General features: G+C 32.9%; 1 protein-coding gene across 2 annotated transcripts; it reads left to right on the top strand.

Moving 5' to 3' along the window:
• Positions 1-2,258: 2,258 nt before the first annotated feature.
• Positions 2,259-7,554, top strand: LOC132175977 (probable transcription factor KAN2). Of its 2 annotated transcripts, none has more exons than XM_059588077.1 (6): positions 2,259-3,218; positions 3,386-3,462; positions 4,389-4,434; positions 4,606-4,765; positions 6,255-6,312; positions 6,960-7,554. In XM_059588077.1, exons 1-6 carry the CDS (start codon positions 2,609-2,611, stop codon positions 7,080-7,082), a joined length of 1,074 nt encoding a protein of 357 aa, XP_059444060.1. In that variant the 5' UTR covers positions 2,259-2,608; the 3' UTR covers positions 7,083-7,554. The 2 variants fall into 2 exon arrangements, with proteins under 2 accessions (XP_059444060.1, XP_059444059.1); XM_059588076.1 differs by having other exon boundaries at positions 2,260-3,218; positions 6,252-6,312.
• Positions 7,555-18,877: the final 11,323 nt, after the last annotated feature.

The following is an 18,877-nucleotide window of genomic DNA, read 5'->3' on the forward strand; positions in this document are numbered from 1 at the left end:
ATTCATTTTTTTTTTTTTCTCTTTTTAGCAGGTCCTACCAAATATTGGTGAATAACTTACTTCCTATTTTAACTTAATTATTAGCAAATGTATTAGGGAGATTGACATGTTGGAGAGTCTTTTAGTGAGATAATAATGTAGCATTTTGGGATACTACTTAACCCAAAAAGCTTAGGCCTATAGGCTATAGGTTTACACTCACACGTGCATACTCAACAATATCCTCCTCACGTGTTAATCTACCACCATATTGCCACACTCCCCCTCAAACGGAAGCTTTTATCGATCTTATAAATATGGACGGTTTTCCATAATATAACTTTTCATACAAACCACTATTGCGATCTTAGTGTCCCACATTGATTAAATTTAATCTTAACCATGTAGATATATAAGTTCTTGGACTCCCTTTTCCTTGTAACCCGGTTTTTAGTAGTGAATTCTAACCAACGGTGGTTTGTATCAACCACACACCACCAACAGCTCTAATATCATTTATTAGGAAGATTGACACAGCTTTGAAGAGTTTTTTAGTAGGAAAAAGTCCACATTCTCCCATCAAACTACCACTTAATTGATAATGTTCTCCCAAATTTTCAATTGAAACAATGTTCCCCCAAACTACCCAAAATTATTAATGTCCCCCTAATGATGAAAATACCCTTAATAAAATAATAAATATTCTTAAAAAAAAAAAACCAAGATGCGGAAATTTTATTTATTTTTTCTTTTTTTTTTACTTAAAGATTTTTTTTTTTTTTTTTTGAAATGTATTTGAATATTTTTGTCTTATTAAAAAAGAACAGGATTATTTTTGTCCTTTAATTTGTTGGCCTTGAGGGGGACATTGTCAATTGAATAGTGCGGACTTTTCCCTTTTGTAAGACTATAAAAAATCATGTTAATGAGTCTGTCTATGCAGCTGCCAAATTGAGGCAGCCAAGCGTCGTCCAACACGTGGCTGCCTCTAAAAAATAAAATAATAATAATAAATAAAAAAATGGAAATGAAAATTCTGTTTTTTTTTTTTTGTTTTTTTTTTTTTTTTCCTTTGAGCTAAATTTCTATGAACTAATATTTGGGTTCTAATGCCTTAAAACTCGTTTTTGAATTCAAAACTAAAACTTAGGGGTGGAAGGTTAACCTTTAGGGATGGCATCACCCTAAAAGGATTCAGTCATCCTAAATTTGATGCTAATGCCTCAAATTTGGTACTTATGCTTCAAATTCGGTCATCCATAATCTCCTTGTAACCTCTTTCCTCTTCAATTAAAAAGAAAATAAAAAAATGACAGACGCTTGGCTGACTCAATTTGGCAGTCGAAAATCTCTACTCCATGTTAAGATAACACACAATCCAAAAGTTTAAGCGTATGAGTTTGGAATCAACTATGTTATATTAATCGTTCATATTTGTGACATACTTTTAGGGAGAGAGAGAGATATATCTCTCTTTAAATATCGATATTTAAAGAGGAGAGTACTCAGCTTTTTGTTAAAACATATTTTCTCTTTTTTTTTTCTTTTTTTTTTTTTTAATTTTATTTTAGTCAGTTAAAACATAGTTTCACTACCCTGTCAATTGGGGTGTCCTTTTGATGACCAGAACACCATACTTGAAAAGACATACATAACCTTTTAAAGCAATTTCATTGCTTGGCGTATAGAAAGGCAAATTTGACATTTCCCCACTGCCCTAACTTAAGAAGACCAGATCCATACGACAACACAAAAAAAATATACCTTAATTTCTTGCGGCAAAATAAATAGAAAATGACAGGAAAAAAAGAATGATGGGTCGTATAAAGTTAATTATTAATTAATGATGTGATGATCTGGAAATTAGGGTTTCATGATAGCAACAATGAGTGGTTGTAATTGGGGAAATCGACCAACGTGGAAATTGGTGTGCAATAATCATGGGCATCCATACTTGGTCTAGAAAATTGTTGAATTTTGTGTTTGTTAAAAGATGTGTGCGTGTGTTTGTGTATTTGGGTTATTATAAAAGTAAGAATGATTTGTAGAGGAGGGACAAATGCACACGTTCAAAGGTTTTTTCTCCTCCAAAGAAAACCCAGAAAAATTGGCACCCAATTAAATAAACTAAAATAAAATAAAGTTAACAAAAAAAAAAAAAAGAGGAGTACTAAAAAGGGAATCGAGCCCCAAGTAATTTACTTTTTTTTTTCTTTGTCATCTTTTTTCTCACCCCCACGTCCACAAAAAGAAACTCTCCCCCCCTCTCTACACCCCCTCAAGTGTCATTTTCTCACATATACTTCACACAAAAGAAACAACCATTCACTTCATACCTTGTCATTTCTTCTCTCTCTCTCTCTCTCTCTCTCTCTCTCTCTCATATAATCTCAAATCTCTGCAACTGCTTCTTCAAATTGATCTGAAAAGAAAACCCAGAAACCACACCTGAAAAATCCAACCCCAGATCACCAAAAAGTCACTCACGAGCTCATCTTTCTGCAATTATACAACATCCAGAAGAATAAATATATTTATAGAGAGAGAGAGAGAGAGAAGAGAAAGAAAGAGAGAGAGGAGTAGGAAGGGGGAGGAGGCTTTAAGTTAAGGGCTTGTTTGGCTGAAGAAAATGGAGCTATTCCCAGCACAACCAGATTTGTCGCTCCAAATCAGCCCTCCGAACAGCAAACCCACAACAACTTGGAGGAGAAGCAGTGCAGAAGAAGAGGTGGATTTGGGATTCTGGAAGAGAGCTCTGGACTCAAGAAACACCAGTTTCGAGCTCTCCTTGTCGAATCCAAGGGCTTCTGAGTCATTTACCAACCAGAACGGCAATCTTTTCCAGACCTTTCAGCGAAACGGCCAGTCGTCGTTTCCTCACAATCTCCATCATCATCATCATCATCACCACCAGCAGCTTTTTCAGCAACCGCCTCAAGGAATAAGCCAGGTGGAGCTTGGTTTTCTGAGACCCATAAGAGGGATTCCAGTATACCAAAACCCTCCTCCTTTTCCATTCTCTCATCATCATCATCAGCAGCAGCAGCAGCCGCCTCTTCTGGAAGCTTCTAATTCTCACCCTTCCAATAACGCCGCCACCACTACTTCAAGCTTAATGCGATCAAGATTTCTGCCGCGGTTTCCGGCCAAACGAAGCATGAGAGCGCCGCGGATGCGGTGGACTACCACCCTCCATGCTCGCTTTGTTCACGCTGTTGAGCTTTTGGGTGGCCATGAAAGTGAGCTTCATTTTTCTTCTTTTCTTTCATTATTCCCCTTTTTCGTCTTACACCCATTTGCCTCTTTTTTTCTTTTCTTTTCCTTTTTCAAACATAGATTACAAGATTAAAAATGAGAAAGGAAAATTGACTTTGTAATTATTATAACTTTTCTTCTTGGGGTTTAGGGGCTACTCCGAAGTCAGTTCTTGAGCTTATGGATGTGAAAGATCTCACATTAGCACATGTTAAATCTCATCTACAGGTAAGAAAGTCCTCTTCATTTCTCAACAATCTCAAATTAGAGAAATCTTTTTTCTTTTTTTTTGGTTTATTGCTGGTTTAAGGTTTTTAGAGTGTTTGATTGCAGCTGTAATAGTGGTTGTAAGATGAACTTAATTTGCATGTGTACACCGTGCATTACAGTAAGGTGTTAATTGCATATAAATATAAATATTTCAAATTCCAATGGTTTTCCTGCAGAGGGTCTCTAATATCCTTAGCACTTCTTTTTTCTACTAGATCTGATGGCTCTGCTTCTGCAAGCTAGTAAACAGCTTTTTGCTTGGAAGAATGAACCACCCCCATGTAAAAGAGAGAGAGAGAGAGAAAGAGTTATCGATTTCAGAAAACAAATAAGACAAACCCCATGGAATTCAAAATGAGTCGAGACAAGCTCACACTCATTCTCATTATTTAAACCCCCCTCCACAAAAAAAAAAGAAAAAAAAAAAAAGAATTTTTACCTTACAAGGAGAGAGAAAACAAACGAGTACAGAACACCATCATTTCTCAATGATGTCTTCACCATATGGGTTTTCTAACCCCACTTTCTTAACCATGGTTAATCAATCACATACATCATACATCATCCATACATGCTGCATGTACATATATGTTTTACTATTAAACAAAAATACATATACATATATATATATTTTACAGTAACATAAATGCTTCTGTATACACGTCATGTACTTGCACTGTATCTGCCCATGTCTTGAGGATAGTGAACCGTACTTCTGTATGTTTTTTTATTTTATGTTTTCTAGTGTAATGTACTATATGCCCTGAAAAAAAAAAAAGAAAAAAGAAAAAAAAAAAAAAAGTACTATATGCCATATTTCTTTTTCTCATGCACAATTATTGCTTATTCTATTTGATTAAATATTTCTATGAATTTCACTGCAGATGTATAGAACCGTGAAGACCACTGATAGAGCAGCAGCTTCTTCAGGTTTATACCTAATCTTCTTTTTACCTAAGATATAATGATATATAAAACATCTTAGTCTATATATATATATATATATATGTGTGTGTGTGTGTGTGTGTGTGTGTGTGTGTATTCCTTAATTTTTTATTTTTTTTTTGTTCCTCAAATTTTGGTTTTTGTTGTTTACAAAAGGACAATCAGATTTGTTTGAAAATGGGTCATCTGGAGATACGTCTGAAGATGTTATGTTTGAGAATATTCCGAACCCAAGAAGGTCTGAGATATCCATTCAGCAGGGAAAACCAAGTGCTCAAGATAAGGATTATCGTGGTCTCTGGAGCAATTCTTCCAGGTATATATATATATAATCTCCTCCTCCCACGTTATATATTTAGAAAATATTTTTATTTATTTTTTGGATGAATCATCTCTTGGATGCAATAATCTCACTTCTAGCAAAATTAAAAGCATAGAAAATTTGGTATCGATCGCCGTGGCACCTTGCCACTTACCATATATAGTAATAGTAGGGGAAATTAAGCTAGTTTATTTAAAGTACTTCTTTCTCGGCAACCCATTGGAGGGCATTTGATATTGCATTTATTTATAGGAAATGCTAAATGTTCTTCTAGTATTCTTCTGGTGTTCTCCCTACTGTAATGTAATTTTTAAAATCACCAATAGATTAAAAGTCAATAATGATAATCTCAAATTGAACGGTGATTTTAAAAGCTACATCACAGTTGGGAGGACACAAGGATAACACTAGAAGAACACCTAGTATTTTCCTTTATTTATACTTGTAACTTTTGAAGTTTGAACACTAAGCACACTCAAAACAAGAAATATAACCTTTTTTTTAAGAAAGAAAAAAAAAAAAAAAAAAAAAGAAGAAAAAAAGCAAATTCTTTGTGTTTAAAATCATTAGCAACACATTAAATTTCCTTGTGTAACATATAAACTGGTATATGACTATCGTATAACTGGGATAACGTAGTAATGAAAATTAGTTATTGATTTTTCTTTTTTGCAAGTCCTTGTTGATTCAAAGACTGATTGTACATGTAATCATAATTGTAAGACAGTTGTATATCTGTGGTTTAGCTTCTAGTTACTTGGGAACCGTGGTTGAGCGTTTGATGAAGTGTACATTAACATAGTGGCTCTCAAAACATTATTAAAAAAATGAATATTTTCAGGAAATCATATATATTGGAATCTTTTGTGTATGACCACCTCTTTCTCTCTCTGTCACATGTACATAAAAAAACACAGTTACATGCAAGAAATCACAAAAAGAAGTAAATGATTTCACTATATAAACTTTGTTCTGTCTGTCCACAACCATGGAAACTGAAACTCCATGATGGGCTAATTATAACCCCTTCTAGTGGGTTAAAAGGGAGTAAAAAAAGAAGGCCACCCACTGTTCTACCATTTGGAGACTAGGAAATCCCGCTTGACAAAATCCACATAAAAAATGCAGATATCTCTTTCCTTTGGATTTTGTGGGGCTCAGATTTAGGCCTATTAAATGGGGCCTACAACTGGAAAACTTATTGTCAAAGCTAAGCCCTTTGATGGACCCATTAGTGGAAATTTGGTGCTAAAGCTTTATACCCTTTGAAACTTCCTTGTATAGTCTGATGTTAAGGGTAATGGGCAATCACATGGGTTGTGGGTTCACCTTTATTTCAATCGGCACAAAATGTAGAGTGAGAGACTATAAACATGACAGTAAAAGATAGCTTTCTTTTCTCAGTTTGCTTTTTATTCTGCATGGCTTCCACTGATAGGAAATATTCTCTCAATATATATATATGTGTGTTGGTTTGTAGCAGGGAAGCTTGGTTGCATGGCAAACAAAAGGATTCCTGTAGAAACCTGCCGTCTCTTGAGGTACCATTTTCAAACTTTTTGTTCCCAAAATAACCTTTTTTTTTTTTGAAAATTTACCAAGTATATATATATGCACATCCCCAGCTATATATGGGAATATTGATAGAATAAACTAAAGGTAAAGAGGAAAGAATGTTTTCATCTTTCTTCATCAAGTGATGCATATTAGAAAGAGTGAAGAAAGGGGGAAAAGCCATTCAAAAGCTGCTTTGTCAAGTCCTTCACATATTCAAGGGGCAAGTTTGTCATTTATAGTCTACCAAAAGGGATTTTTATTTGAATTATTAAATACAACAACCACCCCTCGTCCAGTCATCCTGCAAAAGAAAAGAAAAAAAACCCATCATTATTGATCCTTATATATATTTCATGTACAATCAATGAAATTTATCATGTTATTGGCCAATTTATTGTATGTTGATGTAATATTTTGGGTGTTCACATTGCACATGCTTACTGTAACAGGCTTTCTAATGTACTCAACCATGTTTCTTCTTGTTAAATATTCTGTTATTCTTTAAGTCAAATGTCCTTTGGTTCCCTTCAGTTCCCACACTTTTCTCTTTGTATTTATTTCATCTCTTTTTTCCTTTTGTCATTTTCTTATTCTTATTCTTATGTTTTCTTTTTTGGTGGGGGTGATTCAGAAGGACATGGATCCAAAGTGCTTAAGCTATGAGAGAATATCAGAAATAAGCTCATTAACAAATCATTCAGGGACAAGCCCCAAGAAGCCTAATTTGGAGTTCACCTTGGGCAGGCCACTTTGAAAATCTCTTCAGAGTATTCCTCATTTTGAAATCATTATAAGGGGAGGGGGGAGCTGGAGAGATGGGAATCAGGTACCCGATGGGAAAATCAGAGGAAAAGAAATGAAAAAGAAAAGAAAAAGAAAAAGAAAAGTAAAGGGAGAGCTAAAGAAAGACAAGGAGACAAGAAAGACAGAAAGCAACAAAAGGAGAAGGGGGTAGAGGAAAAGCATGTCCTTCCTATCAGGCTCTGAGATCTAAATCAACATATTATATTCCTACGTAAATATGAAATCTAATTGATTTTGTATGTTTTGCCATCAGAGAGAGAGAGAGAGAAGAAAGAGAGAAGAGAGAGAGAGAGAGAGATAGAGAGACCTTTAACTATCTTAAAGTATGAAAGTGATCCTTGGTAATTGTAATGGGAGCACTTTACATTTTATGAAATATATTAGTATTTTTACCGAGGGAGTTGGCGCTCTCTATTCATTCCTAGGCTTTGTCACATGCTTTACACTTTGTCAGCAAAGGAAAAGAAAAGCTTGAGAATATGAAGTATGAAAAGACTGGGAAATAAAGACATAAGAAAGAATGGCAAAAGAAAAGAAGACTTCAATGCATTTTTCTATTCCCAATAATTAGTAATTTCAGTACCTTCCTGATCAAGTCAGTACCTTCCTGATCAAGTGATTTGCTACCAATTTTCTTTTTCTTTTTCTAAAGTACCATCATCTTCCTCCCAAATCATTCAATAATAATAATAATAATAATAATAATAATAATAAACTTCACTCAAGCATCATCATGATTCAAATTTCAAGTTGATTGTCTAATCAGGTAATGCCAAAATTCTTAAGCACAGGAACATTATTCTAATAAGAATCACTTTTGTCATAGCACTTTATATTTAGTATTGATAGTGACCCGTGGCATAGTTAGCTTTCCAAAAAGGTTTGTCGAAATTATAATTTATTTGCCATTATACCACCAAAGGAAGCTTCTCTGAAAGAGCTAACGAAGCAGCAATCCATATTAAGTTTAGCAGATGCTCTATTCAAAGATCTTATATGTTTTCTGTACTTAATTAATATGCTTTATTTATTCCATTTTCCTTCATTCAAGAGAATTAATTGCTGAAGCTAGGCATGTTATAGTGTCTTTCTTCATATGACAACCAGAAAGTATTTCTTAAAAATTTAGTGTTTTTTGTTTGTATTTGTAATTATTGGTTCTTAGATTTCAGAAGAAAAAAAGAAAGAAAGAAAGAAGAAGAATGTATAGGAAGTTTAGGAAAGGAGTAGCCTTTTAGCAGTGACTAAGCAATGATGCCTATTTTCAACAGAAAGGACTTTCAAGGCAACAAATTGAGTCTTAGGGTTTGGCTAAAATGCAAGGCTATGTAGACTGGAGCTGCACAATATATATTATGCTAGCTAGTCTCCAAGAATTTTACTGACTATTATTAATTATTAGGTATTTTGTTTATTGCTGACAACACTGAAATCAAGCATGTGAAGAACCCCACAGATTATCTCTAAAAGTTTGAACAGAATGAATGGAGGGAGCTTGATAAGGAAAAAGTAAGAACAAAATGGGGAGCCAAGAACAACAAGTCATTGTACAGTGAGATTCCTATACCTTAATTTTGTTCTCTAGTCAGATGTACCTTTCTAAGAGAGCAAAATATTATTGTTATTATTATTATTATTATTATTATTACCATGGTACTTGTAATGTGTCTATTTACCCATTGCATCCAGATCTTGTGAAGAACCAGCTTTGGGATTACACATTAAAATAATAATATTGATCATAAAAACAATTATAATAATATGAATAACAACAATAAAAGTCAACAATGATGATGATGATGATGATATAATGTTGGCAGTGGCCTATCAGTTTTTTTCTCCAAAAAAGAGAAGGAAAAACAAAATGAAATCAGAATTACACAAGAACTGTAGACAAAATCATGACTTCATATATATAAGCCCTAGTTTTGGCATTCTATGTCAACACTTTGATCAGAATAAAACAGGATAAAAATTTTATTTAGAATTAGGAAATAAATGGTCACCCTTTTTCAAGAGACTGACTGATTCTCCATGGTATATATCTCCTTAGGAGACAAAAGGGTAAAGGAAAAAGGATGTGTTAATAAACTCAGTAAAAAAATGGAGGAATTTTTGCCTTGCACATGTTGGGGCTGGAAAGTGCATGGCAGATAAAAAGAACAAGGTAAGCTGTTAAAGATTGAAGGGAATAAAAGGAATAATTTTCCCTTTTTATCTTCACCTTTGTTAGCTTTGCTGATCGAGGTCTTGAACCAGTGGGTTTAACAGTACTGCTTTGCATTTGAAACCAAAAAGCAGAGAGCAAGTGTGATATATATCAGACGAATTATTCAAATTAATTAACAAATGAGTTCTTTCCAAAATGCTAAACGGTTTAGAAAAATTAATTATTAATAAGTGTTAATGAATAGGACTTGAGATATTCAATCAAACCGACCATGCATACAGATGAACTAAAGTTATTACCATAAAAAGTAACTAAAGAAACCCAAAAAGCAAGTGTCAATTTAGAATGAAAACGATGCAATTCAATCTTTTAAAATCAATTAGATAATATCTCTTGTAAATAAGTTGTAATGTAATGCATTTTAGCTAATAAAAAACCCCCTACTTTTTTTTTTTTTTAATCTTACTTACTACATTTTCAATAAAAACTCTAACAGATTTTCTATTTCATTCTCTATTTTTTAAAAATATTATTTTTTGAATATTTTATTATTATTTTCTTAAACCTCCAAGAGAGAAAAAAAAAATTAAAAAGAATACATAAACTATAGCACTTGGCTAAAAATAACTAATCAAACAATAAAGTAAACAGTATAGCAGAAAGCTAAAAGACTAAGTAACCTCACTAATAGCTTATATCATTATCACGAACCAAAGCTTCCAAGTATGAAACAATATTTTCAAATGTACAATACCATCTCAAGTACAACTATATTCGAATGATATGAATAGTTCGATTGTTCTTAATAAAACCTTATAGTATAACACATTTTTCAACATAAGTATGTAGACACTTCAAAACTTGTTTGATCGATTACTACAATAGGGTACAAAATACACACATTCAAGCAACATGCATTTGCATAGTTTAATATAATATTATTCCAAAACAAACTCACCTTTTACAAAATTGTAAATTGAACACCAGAGTTCTAAACTGAATATACTTAAAATGTATAAAATAGTCACTACATATTTATAAAACAAACCGTTGTCTGCAATATTTATAAAAGTGCCATAGGGGGCAACTATAGTTATGGCTGGCTTCCACAAACACTCAAGCAGTCAACCTATAGCAAGAGCTAAGATCTCTTATAGACCTTAGGGATAATAATATAAATGTTGGTAGCACTCCTCCTCTTCCACGTCAATTATATTTGTATAATTCAACTATTTTACAGGTGGAATGATAAGTCCACAACCCATAAAAGTGATTGAACAAAACTTTATTCGGGACGTGATGTGAGCCACTATTTAAATCTTGTGCCTCTTGTTTTATTTAAAAGCTAGTTCCTAAGATGAAAACAACTTTTATTTAAAAATAGATATAGGGTTTTGGGTAATACTCACTAATTCTCTTATATATATACAGGGTATGCAAATGCGGTTACTAACCACATCCGCATACTCTAAAACCACTATCTACTTTCACATATGCAGATAATAGTTTTTTCTAACCACATTCGCCTATAGAGGATAGTGGATGCAGACAATTAATATCCACCCTCATTTACAACCCTAATTTCTAAGACTCCTCTTCAAGACTCTCTTTCAATTTATAATTTCTAAGACTCCTTGTTCCAGAACAACCAATTCTTAAGACCTGGCTTTCATACCATGTTAAATCACAACTTTTCCTAAAATGTTAAACTTATAGGAATAGATAAATTTAATGATTTAATCAATACTTTAACATTTTTTTTTTCCCAAAAGCTTAAGCATTTAGAAATAAGTAAATTTAACCATTTAATCAATACTTTAACATTCCCTCTCTCGTGTGGGATCAAACTCTCTTTTAATAGACGGGGCCCAATACGTGAAATATTTAATTTAAATATGAATGAATTGACAGAGTTAAGGTTTGAACTCGAGACTTATGATTTTAATATCATGTTAAATCACCATTTATCCCAAAAGTTTAAACTTAAAGAAATATAAATTTAATCATTTAATCAATAAAGGAAAACTTGAGGAACTCTATTGCCAAATTTGCTGATGAAGAACTCATATTTCTTTTCCAAAATTGATGCTTTGGAATATATAAATTATCGAGACACCATATCGATTGTTCTACAACAAGAAAAATAATCAACAAAAAATTTAGATAAAAAGGAAAGGTGTTAAAAATTTGGGAGAGAGAGAGAGAGAGAGAGCAGAATAACAAGAGATGTAAAAGAAATTGAGCAAGAAAATGGGTTTTGTTCAAAACAATGGGGCCCGGGTTACATTTAGGATCCACAATATATACCATGTACATGTGGCATGTTCTAGACCATTCTTGTAACGAATGACCTAGATTGTTAAAATTGGAATTTGCCAATTTTTATGAAATTACCGTGGATCCTAATCATTTTTTACTCAAATTTTTGCCATTTTTCGTTGATTAACATATTGAATTGTAATGCCCCTTGATACATAGTATTATTAGCACCATTTGGCAAGAGCTTCTTACTATTCATCCAAAAAAATTAATTTTCAACCTTCTTACTTTTTACACCACATCAATCAATTTTTACTATTATTCAAATAAAAAAAGCACTACAAATTTTTTTTTAAAAAAAAAAAAAAAATCACTTTTCCATACCAAACAATTAACTTTTTTTTTTTTTTTTTTCTCACATCAATCAATTTTTGCTACAGTTTCTGTCTATTAAACAGTAAACGTTCATTGCCAAACGACCCCACTAGCTCTCATATAAAATTTTGTTTTTTTTTTTTTAAGTTCTAAATTCAAAAAAAAAAAGAAAAAAAAAAAGGTAGAAATATTAATGTATTGGTCATATTCTTTTGACTTTTTCTTTCCTGTTTTTAGCTACTTTTCACTTTTGAAATTTGCCTCATTTAATTCTAAGCCCCCACATTCAAAGTAGGATGGCAATCCATGCTTCAAATCCTTGACCCATAATTAGTGGCATATGTCATAATGATTCAACCCAAAAGTATTTATTTATTTATTTTTGTCACTTATCTTGAAATGTTAAAAAGATTTGAAATTTGAAAAAGAAAAAAAAAATAATAATAATTAAAGAGATGGGAACAACTTGAGAAATTCAGAAGTGAATAGACAAGGACTGAGCCTAAAAGCCTTGAGCTACTCAACCCCATATAGGAAAGAGAGGCCGTACTGTGGTTGTGCAGCTGCACTGTCTCACACACAAACATAAGAATGTCAAATTATTTATTCATCATTACACTATCATTCATTCTCGTTCAAACTACTTTACACGTGTCTTCATCTTACTGCATTGATTTTCACGCCCTCTGTCCTGCCAGCCGTCAGATCTGCCTCTTTCAAGGGGTTACTGTTGCTGGGAAAACGACCTGTGAGGGTGACGCTATCTTTGACGCCCTTGTTTTCAACCAAAGTCGTTTCATGAATTTGCAGGGCCTTGAGTAGCTCGAGATGTTTGCATGAAAAAGCCATTACGTGACAGAGGGATGCACGGAACGTTTGTGCAATAAATTTTTGTAGATTATTGAATTCTTTGCAGACAATTAAGTATATATATATCTTTGCTTTTGCTCCTCATGGTTCTGTGAGCCCTGCTTCTGAGCCTAGAGGACCAATAATATCATTAATATGCATTGGAAAAAGTTTTCTTTGTGGTTCAAAGTTCGGATGGAGACAAATTTTTTTTTTTTTTAGAATATTTTTCGTTTTTCGTATATTAAAATTGATATTAAATATTTTTTATTCATAGGTCGATCGTAATCAAATATTATGATTGAAATCAAATTAAGGGGATTTAACTACTATATTTGTATTTAAATACTACCTTATAAATATGGACCTTTGTATTGTAAACAAATCAAGTTAATGAACACAATGTAACCTTTGAGAGTATTCCGAATGGTGGACGTATATTCTAATAAGCTGGACCTCCGCTGGAAGTGACCGGCTGATTTTCACAAAATGTTTTTTTGTTTTTTTTTTTTTTTGAAATAAGATTTGGGATATTATTAATCAGCTAGAAAAAAGAGCAAAATCACAGAATAGGGGAAACTTCCTCCTTTCTGATAATACCACCTGTATAAGGTGGGATACAATGCCACAATATATGTTCTTAGAATGTATTTTTAATGGGATTAACATATTTATTTTTAGAGCATTTGATTCTTAGTATTTTAAAATATGTATGAGATTTACCTTCTTTTTTTTTTTTTTTTTTTTGACATGTCCACACAAGAGGGGAGAGATTTAGGTATTTTAAAAACAAATATCAATATAATAAATTGAATTAGAGAAATTTTTTCGAATCCAGAAAAACTTTGTTACATCTTAATTAAATTTCATGAAAGTCAATGGACAGTGGATCAAGAAAAAAGGTATTGGAGGAGTATCCATTTGATCAAGAATGGACAGTGACCTCGTTTGAGAACACTTTTTAGGGGAACTTTTTATTTTTTAACCCCCCCCCAAAAAAAAAAACATTAACAAATAACTCCAATCATAAAATACTCACAAAGCACTCTTTCTTTTTTTTAATTTTATTTTATTTTATGAATTGTTTTCATTAATCACAACAAATAATACAACCACACTTTTAGCAAACAAGCTAGAACACCAATAAAGTAATAAAAAATATTCACAAATCACTCAAAATTAATTTCACATTTATGTCACGTCAAAATACTCTTTCAAATAAAAAGCACAAAGCGTTATCAAACAATGTGGAGTAATTCTAGGTAGCCTACTTGTGTCATACTAAGAATGATATGGCTATTAAAATCAACATTTGATCAAAATTCAATAATGATAAATCACAAGCCCAATGGTAATTTTAATAACCACATCATTCATAATAGAACACAAATAGGCCACCTAAAATTACTCAACAATGTGATACATGTTTTTCCCCTTATTAAATCGTGCTTAGGAACTATTGGAAATTAGATAATATGTTTGTTAATTATATGCCTCAGAAGAGTAGGTATACATTAATTGTTTATGATATTGTTATATATAAATTAACCTCGAGCAAAGCACTGAGGTTGACTTTAAATCATCAAATTAAAAAGATTAAGAAAAATATATATTAAATACGTGGACTTAAGAAGAAAATTTTTACTGCATAAAACAATCCAAACCCTTCTATTTCAATAGGAAAAAAATTTTGGGCATGTGAAAATGTGATGGACAACACAAAGTTGTCCTCAATGAGTCCTCCAATGAATTGTCAAGAAAAATGTTGGGACAAAGAGTAAAAGTAACACCTTTATAGACATATCCCACTTGATCACGAGCCACACAGATTTATGTTATTTATCTTCCAAGGCTTAGCTGGCTTCTTCCATAGGTCTCCTCTTCTTGGTATAACAAAGTGTAGATCTTCATCTTAGCTACAGCTCTAGAGAGCTATTTTGTGTCCAAATACCCACTACAAATTAATAACAGCACCTACCCCATCTTATCTTCTCAGCATCTTCTTACGTATTAACTCATAAAGTTTTTGTTTGAAATAAAAAAAATAAAAAATAAAAAAACTCAAAGATTTTGCCACTCATTTCATATAGACTGACATAGTATGTTTTAAGTGGTTTCTCATATTAGTTATTTAAAACAAAAAATAAAAGGAAAATCATTTAAAATATGTCATATCGAGTAGTTTAAAATGAGTGTGAAAAGTAGCATTAGGGGTGACAATTTGCATTCGTGTGCCTAGGGGCGGAACTAGCATTAGAAGTTTGGTGGGGGGGTGGAATTTAAAGATTTGGAGGGTAAAATTCTAATTTTTAAAAATTTGAAAGGCATTTTTTAAAATTTTTGGGCAAAACATGGCCCCTTCGGGGGGTTATGTAGTTCTGCCCCTACGTGTGTCTACTGTGTCGGATTCAAATTATGTCAAGTCATGAGTATAAGACTATATAGGTCAATCATAACCCAACCCATATAATTAAATGAGTTAATCCTCTCAACCATAACCCCAAAATTTTGTATTAGATTCGTGTCGGATTCGTGGGTCATAACAAAAATTGTCAATCATTATGTCATGTGCCGGTCGAGTTCGGATCATGTCGAGACACGTGTATAAGACTATATATATATGTTAACCCGAACTTGACCCATTTAATTAAACAGGTTACATTCATTAACCCTAACTTTTTAATTTCGTCTTGAGTTCATGTAAGGTTCGCGGATCGTGTCAAAAATTAACAATCCTAAATTGCATTATTTATATTTATATTATGTAAAATCGTTCAAGAAGGCTTTGATACAAAAGTAACACTCAAAGATATGATAAAAATTCGTCCTCATATGCATGCATTGTATTTCTTTTAGAGTCCTCATCAAACATCACATTGGTGTTTGCTGTTTATCTCGACTTTTAAATGCCTACTAGCTAGGATGATTTTAACTATTTTTAGGTCAATGTTAACATATTCAAGGAAGGCAATTAAAGTACTATCCCTAGCAATAGACTAGAGTAAAGAAATGTAAACCCAACTCAAATGAATAGAGATTTGTTGCATTAATTCTTAGGAGTTGCAAGCCTGCAATTCTCATCCAACCGCTCAAAATGAGCTATGTCATAAAATCAACCACCATTCAAGGTGAAGGGGTGGTTGGCCAGTACTCCTAAGCAGGTTGTCACCCATCCCCGACATATGTTGGGGATGACCGAATTATCATCCTCGAAACATGCTTTTGGCAGTGACTTGACGACCTCATGGGTGGTCGGTCAATCCTTAAATGTTTTAGGTTGGTCGAGCAGTACCCCCTAAGACATGTTGGGAGTAGCCAAAATACCACTAAAATGTACTTTTGAAAATGGTTAGCCATCCTGTGCTTATTATGATAGAGGGTGATTAATCACCCTCTTGGGTGGCCGTCCACCCCAAAATCATTCATTTTTGGCCTTTTCTTTTAAATATTTTTTTGTGATTGTTGACATGACTCATTCTCAACCGTTCATTTGTGAAGGTTTGTAAGGGATTTCAATCTAGTTCAAATATTGTTTGTCATTTTAAAATTATTATTTTTTTAGATGATGTTATGTGCATCTGTTACATTTTTCCAAAGATTCGTTGACTATCATAATGAAGTTGAATACTGAACTCTTTATAAGTGAGGAGAAATACCAGTACTAGACAATATATAAATTCAATGAATAAAATTTGATTTTAGGTCAAATACCAAGTGCGAAGCTTTATAGCATTGCCTTATACAAATTATTTATAAAGTAATGCCAATAACGGGCCATGGGAAAACCACCGGAACATGTAGGTAATTTATTTGTTATACTCAATTTAGAATTTTATTTATTAAAAACAAAAAAAAACAAAAACAAAAACTAGAATTTATAAATTTTGTGGCGCTCAATAAAAAGTACAAGAATAATTGTTAGCTAGCTAAGGCTCCGATTGTTTCAATGTAAAATGTTATTTGGAAAACGTTTTCCTTATATTTCCATTGTTTAGTACGATGGAAAATCGTGATGAAACAAAAAAAACATTTTTGGTTGAGGAGCAAAACCTTCTTTAATTTTCATAACATTGTTTCCTTTTTTTTTTTTTTTAACCGTAAACTATTTTTTGTGTTTGAACTTTCTTTCTTGCGGAAACTCTCTTTCTCAATTAATTTTCACCGCCAACAAAAGTCGTCGGCCGTTTTCGGCCTCCATCAGCCGTTGCAGCCGAAGGTCTCTCGCTGTCACTAATTTTCCGTACAAACCAAACCCTAAAAATTGTTTCTAGCTAAAATCATTTTCTTAAAAAAATGCTTTCACTAAATATATTTTTCTAAAATATATATATATATATATATATATATATATATATGAAAACAAATTGATTAATATATGAAAACAAATAGAGATTAATCAATGGGTGGCCAACCACCCCCTTGGAAATGGACGCAGACCCCAACAAGAAGCTTTGGGGTGGTCGCACATCCCTCAAAGGTTATCAAGATGGACGTCAAGGGGCTCCAAGGGCAGAGCGACCACCCTCATGCACTATGTGTGGTGGTTGTACTACTCCAAATGCTTCCTGTTGGAGTGGCGATCCATAGTAACATTATTCTTTCTTTCTTTCTTTCTTTTAAGAAAAAAATAAAAGAAAAAGTAAATTAGGTCTATTTGATTTCTATGGGAATAGTCATTCCTCTCCTTATGGGGAGGAATAGCTATTCCTCAAAATGCGAATAAGAAATAATAATTAAGCATACCAAACAACGGAATAGCAAATCCATTCCTATCTTCCAAATGTGACCTAAGTATCGCACTAAATTCAAATACAAAGATACGATCTGAAGAGAAAAATTTGGCAAAGGTCACGTAACCCCCTCTCACTCTCTTCAAGAAATAATTAATCAAAATAATATAAATATGAAGTAAATAAATGAATTTAATTGTTAGGGTGTATCAATTTCAAGTAGATTAAAAAAAAAAATGTCTTGTGGATAGAAATTAAAATATAGTAATAAAAAAAAAAAAGTAAACACCAGCAATAAATAAATAAGTAAATATAAATATATATAGTTGCACCACATGTGAAAGACAAAAACAAAGAGAAAAGGAGGAGAAAGTAACAAAAGCAAAAACAAAACAAAGACTCATCGACACCACTATTTATACCATTCTTACAAGACGACGTATTATAAGCCGAGATTCTCGCGGGAGCCAACGTCTACCATTCTTTTTCGAGACAGTATTTTCGTCGTAGGAGAACAAAGAGCATATAAGCGTTAAAATTATGCTTTCACATATCCTTCGCACGTGTCAACTGAAGTGACATCTCATCGGGTGTGGGGGGAGGGAGGGGGGGTGTAAGGAATACGGTCAAAGACATACGGTCAGTGTCAGGACCAATGGGGAGGGAAGGAAGACGGAAAAAAAAAAAGAAAAGCTAGGGGCGGCGGGAGACCCGAGGCCAAAAATCATTTTGCAATCTATTGCTTTATGATTGACGCCACGCTGACCGGACTGTCGTATTATTAGCAGTGCAAGGGTGGTGGTGCAGTTTTGTCCTTTCACATCTTATGGGGATGAGAGAAGAGAGAGTGATGGCGACCATACCTCCTGTAGTCCTGCCCCTTTGAGGGCAGTCCTGTCTTTGTCTGCCCGGCATTCAAGGTGGGCTACTATTATATATCATTTTAATTTTTTAATTTTCTTCCACCAACACAAACACATGATTCTTTAATAATCTTGAAAAATAAAAAATAAAAACTAAAAAATTGAAAAAGTTGTCCATTCTCATGATGTCCAAAAAGTTATCTGTGTGTGTCGGATGGTGTTTGGAGTTAATTATGTAATTCCAACAAAAGGAAAGTTGTAAAATGGCAAGAAATTTCGTTTATATATAGTAGCTACAAATAGTCAAGTGTTTTCTTGCTTTTCCATTGTGTGATATATATATATATATATATATAAAGATGAAAATAATTTTAATTGTTTGTTAATACTTTTCACAAAGAAAAAGGAAAAATGTCGTTCAAAAAAGTATTGTCAAACAAGCCCACTTTCTAACAAAAATGTTAAGAATTGTGTGACGGGCTTTCTAACAAAGAGCAGT

The sequence above is a fragment of the Corylus avellana genome, chromosome ca3 (assembly GCF_901000735.1).
Source record: "Corylus avellana chromosome ca3, CavTom2PMs-1.0".
In the NCBI taxonomy this organism is placed as follows: domain Eukaryota; kingdom Viridiplantae; phylum Streptophyta; class Magnoliopsida; order Fagales; family Betulaceae; genus Corylus; species Corylus avellana.

Excerpts from the sequence above, each read along its gene's own strand:
- LOC132175977 (XM_059588076.1), top strand. The coding sequence starts at position 2,609 with ATGGAGCTATTCCCAGCACAACCAGATTTGTCGCTCCAAATCAGCCCT. Across the intron at positions 4,435-4,605 it reads TAGAGCAGCAGCTTCTTCAG|GACAATCAGATTTGTTTGAA; the intron begins GTTTATACCTAA and ends TGTTTACAAAAG. Across the intron at positions 6,313-6,959 it reads GAAACCTGCCGTCTCTTGAG|AAGGACATGGATCCAAAGTG; the intron begins GTACCATTTTCA and ends GGGGTGATTCAG.